This window comes from Protomyctophum parallelum, assembly GCF_964188405.1.
Source record: "Protomyctophum parallelum genome assembly, chromosome: 14".
Classification (NCBI taxonomy): domain Eukaryota; kingdom Metazoa; phylum Chordata; class Actinopteri; order Myctophiformes; family Myctophidae; genus Protomyctophum; species Protomyctophum parallelum.
In genome coordinates this window covers 15,573,300-15,590,892 of record NC_139709.1, presented here as the reverse complement: position 1 = coordinate 15,590,892, position 17,593 = coordinate 15,573,300, and the positions used below count along the sequence as shown (strand labels likewise).

General features: G+C 44.8%; 1 protein-coding gene across 4 annotated transcripts in view; it reads left to right on the top strand.

Moving 5' to 3' along the window:
* zfyve9a (zinc finger, FYVE domain containing 9a) overlaps positions 1 to 17,593 on the top strand; it is a 68,895-nt gene that overhangs the window by 24,962 nt on the left and 26,340 nt on the right. For 3 of the 4 annotated variants that reach the window (XM_083781619.1, XM_083781618.1, XM_083781616.1), the window contains 5 exons: positions 1,094 to 1,273; positions 2,290 to 2,456; positions 5,824 to 5,962; positions 6,688 to 6,810; positions 7,212 to 7,367. In XM_083781619.1, coding sequence (XP_083637745.1) covers positions 1,094 to 1,273; positions 2,290 to 2,456; positions 5,824 to 5,962; positions 6,688 to 6,810; positions 7,212 to 7,367 — 765 coding nt within the window. The remainder of the gene's footprint in view (positions 1 to 1,093; positions 1,274 to 2,289; positions 2,457 to 5,823; positions 5,963 to 6,687; positions 6,811 to 7,211; positions 7,368 to 17,593) is intronic. The other variant, XM_083781617.1, reaches the window with a different exon arrangement.

Below are 17,593 nucleotides of genomic sequence, written 5' to 3'. Positions count from 1 at the left end.
TTGCAGGATTGGCAGGATTCGTTTTGAACAAAAAGCCTCAAATCACGAATGCAGCTTGCAATTTACATGAAATCTTTCACGCACTTTCCTACTAGGCTGAGGAATATATCCCACCCTTTTCACATTGGCCTGTTATAGCGCCACCAACAGGTGGATTTTTGCAAAACACATTTTTGGAACAAATTGCCTCAAATCATCCAATTGCCATCAAAGCCATAAGAAGAAATATCACCCTTTTCACATTGGTCTATTATAGCGCCACCAGGAGGCCACAACCTGACCTGGCCTGGTGGAGACCTGTGCCCAGAGATCACCCCATGTTATTCTCCATAGAGAAATTACTTCCGCGAACCAGGGGAATCGTCGGGATGAGCGCGTTACGTCAGGACTTCGGTGCTCTATAGTGTACACTACAATAAAGTTAGCTTGACCTTGACCTTGAATGGAGTTTAATGGGAGAGCAATGTTCAGCCATGTAAAACATAAATGGTAACCGTCAGGTTTCTGTGTCAATCGCTAAAAATAGGACTCCTTTCCACCGTAAGATGAAGTAAAGTAGACCACTGGTTCTCAACGTGGGGTCCGGGTACCCCTAGGTGTCCTTGAGGGGGTTCCAGGGGGTCCCCAGCTAAATGTTTGGTGTACAAATGGAACCAAATAGCATCACGTCCACATCCCAAAATGAACACCTCTCGAACTGTGACACACTCATGGATTAAAGTTGTCAGTTTGATGTCAGTCATTTTTATAAGATTAAAGATTATTAGAAGGAATCAAACTGGCAATATACATGCTGTTTAGAAGCATCTTCCAAGAAATCCCAATGGTGTCCGATATTTCATAAAAGCAAAAGGTCAAAGCCTCAGTCTGTGATTTCTTCTAGTTGGCGATTTTTGCAACCCATTTTTTCACCCAGTGTCAATTATCAAATGTAATTCTGGGCTCTACACTCCCTCTGCCAACCTGGGGAGAACAACGGACTGACCTCAAGCTTCCTTCTATGCATGAGGGGAAAAAAAATTAGGTGTAGTTTTAGTTTTTCTGCCTTAACGCCTGCTCTCTTTCCCATCACCTCCTCTCCCTACACCTGCAGTTCACTCCTGGGAGAGCCAGCAGGTGAGCGGCTGCAACCAGAGCCCCAACCCCAACAACCCAGCGGAGTACTGCTCCACCATCCCGCCACTGCAGCAAGCGCAGGCCTCGGGGGCGCTCAGCTCGCCCCCGCCCACTGTCATGGTCCCCGTGGGGGTCCTCAAGACGCCTGGCTCCGAGGGTACGCAACCACCCGCCCCCACCCAATGGATGCGCCCATAAATCCAATTACCACTTTATTTTTAGTATTTGCAACCTCTTTGAAATGTGTAGCCGTGATTTCCCTTCTCCTCCTCCTCCTCCTCCTCCGCTTGTAGCTCAAGTATCAAGTGTTTTGTGCGTGTGTGCGTGCGCGTGTTTCTTTCCCCCTGTTAGTTCTGTCCTTGTTTTTTTTGCTCTGCTGCTTGCAATGAGTGTTCATGAGTTTTGTTGTACTTTTTTTTTGTTGTACTTTTTTTTTGTAATTTTTTATTATATATGTCTGTGCTTGACTGCTTGTTTGAGGGTGGGTTTGTTTATTCGTTGGAACAAATCACATCATTTATTTACTGCGGTGGTTCTCAAAGTTGGGTCCTTGGGGTTCCCTAGCTAAATGATTGATAGTTGGGGACCAAATGGACCCTTATGGGTCTGTGACTCTGTGAGTGTACCAATGGAACCAAATGGACCCTTATGGGTCTGTGACTCTGAGTGTACGAATGGAACCAAATGGACCCTTATGGGTCTGTGACTCTGTGAGTGTACCAATGGAACCAAATGGACCCTTTATTATGGGTCTATTTGGTCCCATTCGTACACTCACAGAGTTATGGGTAAGAGTTACTAACCGTGACGGAAAATGTTCGTCAACTACCTTTTTTCACTGACAAAAATGTGCCATAATGACTAAATATAAGACTATACATACTAAAACGAAAGAAAAGTGTTAAGGAGGGAGTAGTGCAGAAGAGATTATTTCATGTTTGGGTATTTTCAGCATGCAACCAAGTGTAAAATCAGGCATTACGACGACATCAAGGCCCGCCAAAATTAATTATTCACTAAATCTACTGTAGATTTAGTAGACTAAAATCGTACGATATTTAGTCAACTAAAGCTAGACTAACATTAAACATTTCAGGTGACAAGAATATGTCTAAAGCTAAACATAAATGTTTGCCGTCAAAATCAACCCTGCTGCCCGTCCCTCCCCTCCAGGGTCGCTGTCGCGTGAGCAGAGGAGGGTGTGGTTTGCCGACGGCGTCTTGCCCAACGGGGACGTTGCGGAGGAGGAATCAAACCCCAAACCTCTGAGTGACGATGGCCCCGCCCCCTCATCACCATCCTCCAATAAATGTGCTGCTGCTGGCTCTGAGTCGTCTGAGGTAAGCCCCGGCCCCCTCGGCCCCTCCAATAAATCTGCTGCTGCTGGCTCTTGAGTCCTCTGAGGTAAGCCCCGCCCCCTCAATAACGTTTTAAGATTTTAGATGTTGTCGGCTAAACGGGGGAGGAACATTTTCGATGACGTCTAACTGTTGCGCAACATCGAGGATTGCACAACAGGCGCTTCCAGGCTGTGGAGCGATGCGATCCGTTTTCATATCAATAAACATCGTCTTTTGGATCAAACTTCGTCTTGGGCGTCAGGTGTTACTAATAGAAAGGACAAAGAACTTTGTCCTGGGCGATGGGGGTGTTAATATGCTCCGAGTCCTCTGAGGTAGGCCCACCTGGAGGTTACCGTCGCAACGACGAGCGGTGGTGGGAAAGTAACTAAGTGCATTTCCTCGAGTACTGTAGGCCTACTTAAGTACAATTTTGACGTGTTTGTACTTTACTTGAGTATTTCCAATACTTTTACTTCTACTCCACTGTACATCTCAGAGGCAAATATTGTGCTTTTACTCCACTACAATTATTTGAAACCTTTAGTTACTAGTTTCTTTGAAGATTTGTATTATTATTACAAAACATAGTAACCACTTTAACCACTTCAGCCATAATTATGTTATGTATATATTTCGGCCAATCTACATAATGAGTACTTTCGATACCAAATACTTCTGTACTTTTACTCAAGTGCATATTGAATTCCGGACTTCTACTTGTAAAAGAGTATTGTAATATTGATACTTAAGTAAAACATTTGAGTACTTTTTTCCACCACTGACCACGAGTCACCTGCACAACATTAATGTTACAGCTTAGTGCCATTAGATTAGCTTGTTAGGACCATGTTGCCACACAGTGTGTGTTGCTAAGAGTTACTAGCTCTCATACAGAGGCTGCCTTTGTCCAGGGCTCGTGGTGAGAAGGGGTCAACAGCTACTAAACAAGGTTCAAAAGGAGCATTCCACATTGGCTTTGGCAGAGTTAACGGCTGTGTCCACACCAAGCACTGGAACTGTTCTGTAATTACTGTATATTGCTCACCACTGCTGCTGTGCTGCTGTTGTTGTTGTTGTGGTGGTGGTGGTGGTGGTGGTGTCATAAATGGCTTAAAGTTCTAGTTATACAGTAGTGCTTGGTGTGGTGGATGGCTCCACAGTGATAGCACTTGACCTAAATGCTTGCATATGAAAGAAATACACACTGTTTACACAACTGTTAGAATAACGCCTTGAAAGCTACAATCCCTGTCGCGTTTAGAGTTTAGTCCGGTCCGCCATTTTGCTTCAAATAACGTTATTGACACTGTCATTCTGTAGCTATCGTACCGGCATCTAAATGTCGGCTAAATGTCTCAATAGAAGAGTAGGGAGACCAGATCCAGCCATTATAGATGTGCTAGTTATATTGTTTCAACACAATGGTTTTGAACTTCGGCCACATTTGTACCACCATCGTTTCAAATGGGCCCTTATGGGTCTGTAACTCTGAGAGTGTATGAATGGACCCAAATGGACCCTTACAGGTCTGTAACTCTGAGAGTGTATGAATGGAACCAATTATACACTCTGAGTGTATAATTGCTATGTAGCCTAATGCACACCAATCAGGCGGTTCTTCAATGAAGAATATATTGATCATCATTGATCTTGGTATTAACATAGTCTACAGTACAAAATTAAATGAAATCCCAGATGTGTAGCTTTTAAAGTTTCACTTGTACAGAACAAACAAAGCAGGGCCTGTGCTTTTTTATTACATGCAGGATGATGAATGAAAAGAGTTGGAACTACTTCATGGACAGTTGTTGTCACAATGTCACAGCCTTGACGACGTTTCATCATTTTATCTATGCTGCTACCATGCTAGTCACACAGTCTACCATGCTAGTCACACAGTCTACCATGCTAGTCACACAGTCTACCATGCTAGTCACACAGTCTACCATGCTAGTCACACACAGTCTACCATGCTAGTCACACAGTCTACCATGCTAGTCACACACAGTCTACCATGCTAGTCACACAGTCTACCATGCTAGTCACACACAGTCTACCATGATAGTCACACAGTCTACCATGCTAGTCACACAGTCTACCATGCTAGTCACACACAGTCTACCATGCTAGTCACACACAGTCTACCATGCTAGTCACACACAGTCTACCATGCTAGTCACACAGTTGGTCCGTCTGCACTTCAACAATGTTTCAGTGGTGAAAATCAGTCACTAAGTACATTTACTTAAGTACTGTACTTAATTTTGGGGTATTTGTACTTTACTTTAGTATTTCCAATACCTTTAATTCTACTCCACTATATCTCAGAGGCAAATATTGTACTTTTACTCCACTACAATTATTTGAGAACCTATTTACTAGTTACTATATTTGGATTATTATTAGGAACTAACCACTTCAGCAGTGAGCACTATACATATTTTGGCTATTTGAAACTAGCAGATCTACGGTGTGTCACGATGTGACACATTGTGAGCTTCTAAATCGACCTGTAGATATTTCTTTAAACATTTTGAACTTGCTAAATGAGACATTCTGCACAATGATTACATTTATTTTTGGTACTTTAAGTATGATTTGATGCCAATACTTTTATTCAAGTAAAAAATTAATTCCAGACTTTTACTCGTAACACTATATCTATATTGCAGTATTGATACTTTTACTTCAGTAAAGAATGTGAGTATGCTTCCACCACTGGAATGTTTCTGTGACATCTGTCATTCCTACATGACGACTATCACCAAAGTCACGTTGTTGCAAGCTCAGCAGTAGGCTACAAGCGGACCGTTTCACCGTTTCAGGTTGCTCTTTGACTGTTTTTCAATGGGCTAAGTGGTGTGCTTAGCAACAAGCAAGTGCTCACTTCTGTTTTCACCAGTTCCCCTTACTGCATGATTTTCTTATACATTTTTCACCTAATTTATTAGTTATGCCAAAATGTTTGGTTTTAGGGTTAGAACGCAGACATTTCACGTAGTCCTTGTCACTGCTTTTAATTATTCCTCCCTTTAAAGCAGTGGTTCCCAAGCTTTTTAGCTCAAGACCTAAAAGAGAAACAGAACTAGACGTTTTGCCGGGACAAAAACTAGTGAAAATCGAATAGAATTAGTTTTCTAATTTATGGATTTTATTATTCTTTTGTTCTTCATGGTAATCAGGCCTACTGGAAAAAAATTGTTTTTAATTCATGAAAAAAAAACAGTGGTGCCTCATCACCTAAAACGGTATGAATAAGCCTTTAGCCTCAGATATTCCATTCGGAACAAGCGTCTGTATTTGTAACCTCTTTCTCTCTCTTCCTCCACCCGACCCCTCCCCCACCCCCCTCCCCTGCAAATAGGCGGCCCGCGCCCCTGCACCCACCCCGGTGGTGGGCAGCCCTGTGGGCAGCTCCCTCAGTCTGATACCGGAGGACGGACTCCCTCCCATCCTCATCTCCACCGGAGTCAAAGGAGGTATGGGAGGCCACAACATCACAGGTGCTTGCCTTCATCCTCACCATTCACGCTGCCTCCTGTTCATTGCACCCTGAGCTACGTTCGTTCGTTCGCCGCCCATCCATTCGGTGGGCGTGTTGTACATTATGTGTGTTGTTGTTTTTGCACCTGCCTTCATGTCACGGCTCTCATGTTCACCGCCACTGCCACTCATTGCCGATGGTAATGGGGAGAGGGATGACGTATTATTGTCCATTTATTGTCCATCATGGCTCCTCTAGAGGAGCCATGATGGACAATAAATGGGGCTTTGTTTGTAACTGTTGCGCGGGGGAAAGGGAGGACTCTCATAGCCAGGGCGATCTGAGATCTTCGTCCGTGCGGAAATGTCCGGTGACTTCTAAACTCTATGTAGGGCTAGAAACAATTTCAGAAATTAAATTAAAATGCACAAAGACTTCATACTGGGACGGTATCAGGATTTGTTTTCAAAGCAATATAGGCGTAGGTTCTTTTAGCGGACCGTTCTTGATGCTGTTCTAGCCCGTACATTACATTTAGAAGCTCTCCAGGCGTATACGTATAGTTGTAGATCTCTGATCTGGCCACGTGAGACTAAGGGAAATGCAACACTGTTTTTCTAACTTTGGAATATCCTCTGCCCCGTCTCCTCCTTCTTTCACCCAAATCTCTCCTTTCAATCCTCTTTTCCTTCCTCGCCCCAACCTTCCTTGGGGCGTCCATCTCAACCCCTTCCCTCCACGCAGACTACGCCGTGGAGGAGAGGCCGTCAGAGATCATCCTCATGCAGCAGCTGGAGGAGGGAGGCCCGGACCCTCTGGTGTTCGTACTCAATGCCAACCTACTGGCCATGGTGAAGCTGGTCAACTGTGAGTTCTCCCCATTGAGACCTGAGAACCACATTCTACAAATATCTTCTAAAATCATGATAGTTTTCTGAAAAACCTGTCAAGATTAAGAAAGAGCTTTTGGGACAGCTGTTTCTTAACACTGATTCACACTTAGTTGTGTGTGCCAGTGTCCCTCATGGAAAACTCAGAGCTCGTACATCATATTGGTTTTACTCTTATTTTAATTGTTTTCTAATAAAGTTGTCTTCTCATGTTCCCCCCCCGGCCACCACACATGTAAAGCGCCTTTGGATATTAGAAAAGCGCTATATAGGTCCCAGGTATTATTATTATCGTCTCATGTTCGACTTGCGACGCCGTAGACATATTATTCCACGTGACACGTGTTGTTTTCTGACATCCCGCTTCTCGTCCTCCAGATGTAAACAGGAAGTGTTGGTACGCCACCACTAAGGGCATGCACGCCGTGGGCCAGGCGGAGCTGGTGGTCCTGCTGCAGTGTCTGCCCGACGAAAAGACCATCCCCAAGGACATCTTCACCCACTTCGTCCACCTCTACCAGGAGGCCCTCACCGGTAAGGCACAACACCATACACCTCTACCAGGAGACCCTCACCGGTAAGGCACCACACCACACACCTCTACCAGGAGGCCCTCACCGGTAAGGCACCACACCACACACCTCTACCAGGAGGCCCTCACTGGTAAGGCACAACACCACCAGCCTCAAACCACTCAATCCACTTACAGTATAAATGACCTGCAGCCGATTCTACAAAATGTCTTCCAAGTCAGTTTGGGGAAAAACGTATGATGCTACGGTTTATCAGTGGTGCTCAAACATTTCCATGTCAAGGACTGTGACTCTGAAAGTGCCGAACGCTAAGATTGTAATGATAATATTACAACAGGATCACATCAGTGCACAGACTTATTTGTGCAAAAATATTTGTTCGGAAAATTTGATTTTGAGCCAATGAACTAGTCTGCTCCGCTGCACAGCAGAGGAAATAATTGAGGTAGCAGACGGCAAACATTAATTCTTTCCACTAGTTGTCGCATGTCAAGGACAATGGAGGACCAACGTCAGGATTTGCAGTTTGCCCTGGTATCGTCCAAGTGTGAATATTTCACTCGTAAGCCCTACCGTATTTTATACTGCGAACATAGCAGATCTACAAGCTCGTAACGAGTCGTGTTATGAGCTTTTACAGTAGACTGCCTATTTTTTTTTTGCCTATAGTGTCATGCCCAAAATAGGGACGCAAGGTTGAAAGTGTTTTTGAGTGGTTCAACCACTCGGAGCTATGTGTGTGTGTGTGTGGGTGGGTGGGTGTCTGGCTGGGTCTGATCACGAAAACAGCATGGTTGTTGTTGAGTTAAAACTCATGAGTGGAGCATAAACTCAGAAAAGGAGCATGAATCTTCAACAAGACACAAGACACAACAAGACAACTACATCTCCCAGAGTGCATCAGCTGCAAGATGGCTGCTGGTGCTCGTTTGGGTGATTGAACACCTGTTAAAGGCTGGTGGTGCTGACTCTCTCACAAAAAACAAACAAGCAAGCTGAAGTCTACCCAGGAGCTCTACCCCAAAGACGCCAATGGTCTGTTATATTTATTCAACTGCTTTTCTACTTCAGCTTAATGTGGTTAAATTCAGGCTAATTGTGTGTTTAGTTCAACTGCTTATTCTACTTATTCTATTCTATTATATCTTTACAAAATAAGACCAAGAGAGAAATGTTAAAATGATTTAAGAATTTGAAGGCCTACTAAAAATGTGGACAATTCATGTTGGGTTTAAAATGCCTTGTGCAATTAGAGCTGATCTACAAGCTTAAAATTCAGCTATTTTCTTCTTCACTTATTCAATTTGAAATACTAAATGTTTACTTAGCTTGAGTCATTTGTTAAGGGTTACAGTTCAGAAGTGTTTAATTGAAAATGACTTTGGCAATTTGGGTTGAAATGTTGACTTTATGAGTTAATTTAAGACTGTTAAAATGTCGACTTTAGAGTTAGTTTAAGACTTTACATTTTGGCATTCTTTGTGTGAACACTATATTTAAACCACTTTGTCTAAAAGACGGTTTTGATTATTTAAAATATAGATATATTTAATGTTTAAAATCAACCATGTTTAAAAAGATAACTTATTGTTTTGAAAAGATGTTTGTTTTGCATTGTTGTTAAAACCTGTTTCTTTGTTTTTCGAAGGTTTTCAACCTTATTGATGAAACCAACCAAGTTCAACAAAAGCAACTGCAACAAAGTGTGCAAAAAGTTGAAAATAAAGTTGGACATTTGAGTTGGACATTTGGAGTTGAGTCCTTTACTGTCATTTGGAGTGGAAGTGGGGTTTTGACTTAACAGTTGAAAACCAAGTGCTAGCAGTGGAAGACGAGGATAAAACTGCTTCGACCCAATACTGCTGACACGGAAGGATGAAGATGGCTGAAGATATGGCGGAGAAGGTCAAAGAACTAAAGAAGGAGAGGACCACAGCAAAACGCCGCTTCACCAAACAAGCCAACCACATTGCCAGGGGAGCAGACGCCATGCTGCGATCCGAGCTGATGGACGAGTTCAGCACACTCTCTCTCTGTTATAGAGCCGTGCTTGAGGCAAATGATGAGTTCAGGCTTGAGCTGGAGGCTGAAGTAAAACCTGACGATGAAGAGGAAGGGCTTGACGAGAAGCAAGAGGACGACCTCAAACATACTGCAAAAGAAGCCGAAACAAAGATGGCAGAGATCAGAGACATTGTGCAGCTAATCCTGTGGTCCAAATATGGAAGACATGAGCTGGAAACAGCTATTGATGGAGCTGAGAAAGTGTGTGAAGCAGCAGGAACTGTGCCAGTGAAGAGTGAATCCTTGGAGTGCTATGAACAGCACCTAACGCTCTCAGACGAGATGGGAGAAAAGGCTGTCTCTATAATGTCCATGTGGGAGAAATGGATACCCGTCGAATCCAGTGATGGACTGAATGCGAGGCTCAAGGACCTAGGAGTAACCCTTCTCAGGCTGAAGATGAGGAAACCTCAGTTTACATCTGCACGCAGCCTGAGGATTGCTGAGCAAGGCACAGGAGTTGCACCACACCATCCGACGACACCGTTGGTGAGGATAAAGCCAACCACTCTACCTACCTTCTCTGGAAATAAGAGAGATTATCACCGATGGAGAAAAGATTGGGAAAGCCTGCAAAGGCAGGGAGAGCCATCTGGATCCCCTGAAGTGAAAAAGATCCAGCTCTTGGATAGTGTGGAGGAGAAAATCTCCAAAGAACTCAGACTTTCTACCTACACTACAGCCAAAGACATTTTCAGAGTCTTGGAGAACAGGCATGGAAATAAATCAAGCATCACTGTCGAAATCCTTGAAGAGCTCGACAGGATACCATATGTAAAAGGAAACCAGCCAAGAAAGGTCATCGACCTTATACAAACTGTGGAGAAGGCTCTGTCAGATCTCACTGAATTGGGCAACTCTGGGGCCATAAACAACCCACTTGTGATCAAATCAATCGAAAGCAAGTTACCTGACTTTATCAAGAGAGACTGGTTGATGTTCATGGTAGATCCCAGCAACAATGTCACAGCAGAGAACCATTTTGACATGCTCTTGAAATATTTGAAGAACCAGGAAGACGTACTGGAGAGGCTTGATCAACTAAGAATTGTGGAGAAGACGGACAAGCCAGATCGCCCGGACAAAAAGAATGAGAGAAAGTTTGCCTCGACAAAGAACACAAAGAGACAAGAGCTTGACGGATGTGTTGTCTGTGGCGACAGTGGACATAACCACAAACTGTTCTTTTGCCGGAAATTCAAGGGACTGAAGTTATCGGAGAAGACTGCTGCCTTGAAGCAGCTGGGAGCATGCAGGAAGTGTCTCGGATGCCATGACGGAACTGCATACTGCAGGGAGACATTCCTATGCAGAAATGCAGACTGTAAGAAGGGAGGAAATGCTGCAGACCACCATTATATCCTCTGCCCAAAAGGAGGATTCAAGCCTCGAGGGGAAGAGGGAAGAGGTGGAAGAGACGGCAACAAAGGCAAACTCACAGAGGAACAAGAGTCGTTCTTGTCTGAACTCTCCTCGGAAATGGCAGATCGAGGCAGAAGGGCTTTTACTAACAAAACTGCAGTGGCACTCAAAACCTCCGGCCAGTCTGAACTACTGCGAAGAAATGGTCTCGCCGAGCTTCCTGTCATCATGATGCTGATGAAAGTCACTTCAAACGCTGGTCAGAAAATTGGGACATTGATTGACCTGGCGTCGGATACAAACTATATCACCCATAAGGCTGCTAAAAGACTTGGGTTGAGAAAAGAGAAGATAACCTTGATTGTACATGGGGTTGGAGGAATGGCCATGAAGGTGGACACTCAGAGATACCTCCTCAAAGTTAGAGTGAAGACTCCTAAAGGCACTGAAAGAGCCCATGAACTGGTCTGCTACGGCCTAGATGAAATAGCCAAGGTCCATCAAGTGATTCAACCCGAGAGGTTGCAAAGGTTCTTCCCGGAGGTCAAGCTTGAAGAGCTGGAAAGACCAGAAGAGGTTGAGCTACTCATAAGCCACCGAGAGGGAAGACTCGCTCCCCAAAGAGTAAAAGTAATTGGAGACCTCGTCTTGTGGGAGAGTCCACTGGGGAAGACAGTGGGCGGAGCACATCCCGATCTGCATGAAGAGGTGGACGTGGAAGCACATGGATCAAGAACACACTTTGCTCGCTCCATGAGAACAGCAGCAGTCAAATATCAAGAGACATTCACAGTTGCCAGTAACCGTGGGTTCCTTGAGTGGTGGCACTGGGACAGCATCGGAGCTGCATGTGAACCAAGATGTGGAGGATGTCGATGTGGAAACTGTCCACCAGGAGGAAAAGAGATGACCCTGGCAGAGGAGAGGGAGTATGAGATCATTAAAGGAGGCCTCACCTACAAAGAGGAGGATGCTCACACTCCATCTCCACACTGGGACGCAAAATATCCTTGGACCGAAGATCCTGTCTCTCTCCCCTACAACAAAGGTGCAGTCCAGGCCTGCTTCTTAAGGATGGAAAAGCAACTGAGCAAAGAACCAGACTGGAAAGTCGCATACACAACACAGATCCATGAAATGGTCGAACGAGGAGCAGCCATAAAACTCACCGATAACATCATTGACAAGTGGACTGGACCAGTGTGGTATGTGAGCCACCTGGTGGCACCAAACCCCCATTCAGTGACAACACCAGTTCGTATTGTATGGAACAGCAGCCAGAAGTACAAAGGCGTGAGCATGAATGACATTCTTCTTAAGGGACCAGATGTACTCAACCCTATTAGAGCTGTACTGCTACGGTTCAGAGAAGGTGTGCATGCAGCTCTAGGAGACATAAAGAAGATGTACAACTCTGTGTGGCTGGAGCAGCGTGAGATGCATCTTCACAGATTCCTCTGGAGAGACAGCCCAGAAGAGGAGATCAGTGAATATGCAATCACCAGAGTCAACATCGGGGACAAACCTGCTGGTTGCATCGCTCAGTTGGCTATGAGGGAAACGGCGAGCCTGCCCAGCTTTGTTCACTTGGAAGATGAACGCAGAGTCATTGAAGAGGACAGTTATGTGGACGACCTCTTGACCTCCCACAATAGCCTGGATCAACTCGACAAAATCACCGCAAAAGTTGGAGAGATTTTGGAAGCTGGAGGCTTCTTCCTCAAACCATGGGTCCGGTCAGGGCAAAGTGGGAGGAAAGGAACAGACAAGGAAGTCCTAAAAGAGGAACAAGGGAAAACCTTCATTCTCCCAAATCAAATGAGGGAAGAAGACAACAAAGCCCTGGGCATCGGCTACCAAGTGGACGAAGACAAGCTCTACATGTTGACCTCAGTTAACTTTTCCAAAAGAAAGAAGAAAATGAGAGTTGGTAAAGATCTTCTCAAAGAAGAGGTGAGAACCGAAACACCAAACCCACTGACTAGAAGGGCTCTCTTAAGCCAAGTAGCCGGGCTGTACGACCCAATTGGCCTAATAGCACCGGTCAAGCAGAAGGGAGCAATTCTTGTCAAAGGCATTCCAAGAGGGAGGAGGTGGCAAGCTAACCCAAGAAACCTGGGACAAACCACTCTCGGAAAGCATCAGAGAAGAAGCCATACAGCTTTTTGAAGAATATGTACAGCTTGGTCAGGTGAAATTCTACAGAAGCCTCACTCCAGCTGACTGGAAAGGAAACCCTTGGGGCATCACATTCTCTGATGGAAGTGACAAAACCTTTGGAGCTGTGATGTACTTAAGATGGGAAACAAGTCATGGCATTGAAGTTCGGTTCGTGGAATCAAAAGCCAAACTGACACCTCTGGATCAAAAGGGAGAAGCTGTAAAAGCGGAGATCTGTGGAGCAGTCTTCGCAGCCAGAATCAGGAAGTATGTGGAAAAGCATGCTCGAATGAAGATCGAGAAATGGTTCCATCTGCTGGACAGTCAGACGGTCCTTGGGGCAATCCAGAGAGACAGTTATGGGTACCAAAGCTTCTTTGCCAACAGAGTGGGTGAGATCCAAAAGACTGCACCAGTGCAGGACTGGTGGTGGATCCGTGGAGATCTGAACATAGCTGACATCATTACAAGAGGAGGCACTCCTGAAGATTTAAGAGAGGATTCCACCTGGCAAAACGGACCAGAATTCCTGAAGTGGCCAGTGGAGGAGTGGCCCATTAAATCAGCTGGAGAGGTAGCTGACCAGGCCAGGGAGAGCGTAAACACACTCCAAAGGAAGGCATTTTCAGCTGCAATCACTCGAGCTCAAGCTAAAATCAGTCCGCAGGCAGACGACCCTCGGACCACACAGGAAAGAAAAGAGGAAAGACCAACTCTTCTAAGAAAGAAGCCCACTGGCTGGGTCAAAGATCTTGTGGAAATAAGAAGATTCAGCAACCTGTCCAAACTGGTGAGAGTCATCGCCTGGGTCTGTCGAGCTGTCAAGCAGTGGCTAGAGAGGAAGTGCCGGGTGCCAGGGAAGTCAAAGTGGGAGGCATCACCCAAACAAGCTGGGTTGACTGTGAAAGAACTTGGCAACGCATCTGAAGAGCTTTTCCTCGCTGCTCAAGAAGCTAAAGCCTTCCCAGAGACGACTCTAAGCAGATTGGCAGTGTACAAAGACGTGAACTCTGGACTCCTAGTTTGTGGAGGCAGAATCCAGATGTTCAACGAAGTGAAGACTGCAGTGCCAGTTTTACCATTTGAATCGTGGGTGTCCACATTGCTGGCACAAGAATCCCACAAAGCAAACCATGAGGGAGTAGCAGGAACCCTTCTTCGCATGAGGAAAAAGGCGTGGGTGATAAAAGGCCGGAGACTTGCCAAGAGGGTGGTTGACAGCTGTGTTGTTTGCAGAAAGAACAATGTAAAACAGTGTCAACAAATCATGGCTGACCTGCCTCCAGAGCGAACAGGCCCAGCTGCACCTTTTGAATTCACCACCATGGACCTGTTCGGCCCCTATGAAGTGAAGGATGAGGTCAAGAAGAGAACCAGACTCAAAGTATGGGGGATCGTCTTCTGCTGCATGGCTTCCCGAGCCATGCACACTGAAGTGGTGAGTGACCAGTCATCCGAAGGATTCCTGCTCGCCTATCAAAGGTTCACTTCGCTGAGAGGACACCCCAGGAAACTCTGGTCAGACCCTGGCTCTAACTTTGTGGGAGCCAAGCCTGCTCTGGAAAAGCTTTACAAATTCCTTGACCAACTGAACAGGTCCGACCTTGAAGAAAAAGCTGCCAAACATGGCACAGAATGGTCGTGGAAGATCCACCCTGCAGACTCTCCCCACAGGAACGGTGCAGCAGAGGCAGCTGTCAGAATAGTGAAGCGGGCCTTAAGCAACCTTGGTGGGGAAGGTGTTTTCACATGGGGAGAATTCCAAACGTTTCTCTTCATGGCAGCCAACCTTGCTAATGAGAGACCCATCGATGCAAGAACTCAAAGCAGGGAAGACTGCATAGAGTACATCACTCCAAACTCTCTGCTTTTAGGATGTGCCCATCCTAAAGGTGACCCTGGAGACTTTCAGTTTGATGGCTACCCATACAAAAGACTACAGAATATTCAGGCAGAGGTCAGCAAGTTCTGGAAGAAATGGAGCCAATTGGCCGGTCCTAATTTGTTCATGAGGAACAAATGGCACACCAAAGAGCGAAATGTCGCTGTTGGAGATGTGGTCTGGTTGGCTGACCAAAATGCCCTGAGAGGACAGTACAAGCTGGCTAGAGTAGTCAGTGTCAACGCTGACAGCAAAGGCATCGTAAGAGATGTGCTGGTGAGGACCTTTCCCAGCTATCCTGTTCCCATCACGAAAGCAAACGACAAAGGAAAGCCCACAAAATCAAACAGTGAAAAACCCAAAATCCCGGCCACAATTCTGCATCGAGATGTCAGGCGGCTGGTCATTCTACTTCCTACTGAAGAACAACAGAGGCGTGAAGGACTTGAGTGACCTCTCTGTGGTTAAGAACCCAGGAGCTCAAGTGGGAGGTGTTGAGTTAAAACTCATGAGTGGAGCATAAACTCAGAAAAGGAGCATGAATCTTCAACAAGACACAAGACACAACAAGACAACTACATCTCCCAGAGTGCATCAGCTGCAAGATGGCTGCTGGTGCTCGTTTGGGTGATTGAACACCTGTTAAAGGCTGGTGGTGCTGACTCTCTCACAAAAAACAAACAAGCAAGCTGAAGTCTACCCAGGAGCTCTACCCCAAAGACGCCAATGGTCTGTTATATTTATTCAACTGCTTTTCTACTTCAGCTTAATGTGGTTAAATTCAGGCTAATTGTGTGTTTAGTTCAACTGCTTATTCTACTTATTCTATTCTATTATATCTTTACAAAATAAGACCAAGAGAGAAATGTTAAAATGATTTAAGAATTTGAAGGCCTACTAAAAATGTGGACAATTCATGTTGGGTTTAAAATGCCTTGTGCAATTAGAGCTGATCTACAAGCTTAAAATTCAGCTATTTTCTTCTTCACTTATTCAATTTGAAATACTAAATGTTTACTTAGCTTGAGTCATTTGTTAAGGGTTACAGTTCAGAAGTGTTTAATTGAAAATGACTTTGGCAATTTGGGTTGAAATGTTGACTTTATGAGTTAATTTAAGACTGTTAAAATGTCGACTTTAGAGTTAGTTTAAGACTTTACATTTTGGCATTCTTTGTGTGAACACTATATTTAAACCACTTTGTCTAAAAGACGGTTTTGATTATTTAAAATATAGATATATTTAATGTTTAAAATCAACCATGTTTAAAAAGATAACTTATTGTTTTGAAAAGATGTTTGTTTTGCATTGTTGTTAAAACCTGTTTCTTTGTTTTTCGAAGGTTTTCAACCTTATTGATGAAACCAACCAAGTTCAACAAAAGCAACTGCAACAAAGTGTGCAAAAAGTTGAAAATAAAGTTGGACATTTGAGTTGGACATTTGGAGTTGAGTCCTTTACTGTCATTTGGAGTGGAAGTGGGGTTTTGACTTAACAGTTGTTTTTCACCACCTGTGTGCAACCTAACACACACACAAACGTACATATTAACTTTATCTATGATGATTTCGTGTGTGCCAGTACAGTACAGTAGAGGGTACAGTAGAGGGACCCCCACACGGTAACTCTGTCATTTATCAACCGTTTCGGACGTGGGGCGGCTCGCCGGAACCGGCCCGGCCCCATGGGCGCATTCCTTCGTTTTCTTTTTTAAAAGACAGGGAAGGAGAGACGGGGAGTGACACGCAGCAAAGGTCATCGGTCTGTGACTCGCTGTCAGTCTGTATCATAGCCTATGTGTTATGCGCCTTAACCAATGTGGTGGGAAAAGTACTCACAGAACGAAAATACATCGCATGGATGCAACTGGGACGTATCCTCAGTGATGTATCCCAAGGTCATCGGGGTTTCGGGTCTCGCGAACATCATACCCCTCACTCGGGTGACCCAGCCGGGGGTGGTCAAGTCCCGACTTACTACTATGCCGGGACTGAGAGGTACTATTCTGGCATGTGGAGGGACTAGGCTCTGTGGGTTGACTCCTGTCCGGGCCCCTCCTACGTCTCACCAGGTCCACTCCTGCTCTAATTTTTTACTTAAGTAAGAGTATCGATACTGCAAGTAAAAGGACGAGTAAAAGTATTGGCATCAATAAATAATAATACTTAAAGTACTAAAAGTAATCATTATGCAGATCTACAAACTCACAATGCGTCACATCGCGACACATTGTGAGCTTGTATAGATCCTCTATTTTCAAATGGCCAAAATGAAGTGGTTAATGTAAGTTTGGTAATAATAATCCAAATCTAACTAATGTTTTCACATAATATGTAGTAGAGTAAAAGTACAATATTTGGATCCGAGATGTAGTGGAGTAGAAGTAAAAGTATTGGAAATACTCTGGTAGTGGAAAAGCTCATTAGCTGCGGAGGTCCTCAGGTGATGTTGTCCATCTATCACAGAGAGCTGCTGCTGCCCAAGTTAAAGTATGAGCTAATATAACCCCAGCTGTACTGACGTAATGTCCCAGCTCTGGGCTGGAGCTCTGTGGGGACGGCTGGCCCTCGGCCGCTCTGGTTTAGGAAACCAGGTTAGCATGGCACAGCCCAGTCTCTGGCCTCCACGGGAATACCCCCCAAAATATGGCACAAACATTAGTGTCACCTTGATGTGTGAAATGTTGTTTTTTTAGAAAGGAGAGAAAGTGTTTTTTTTAGAGGTTTAGAAGTTAAACCTCTATATTGTAATAGTAATCA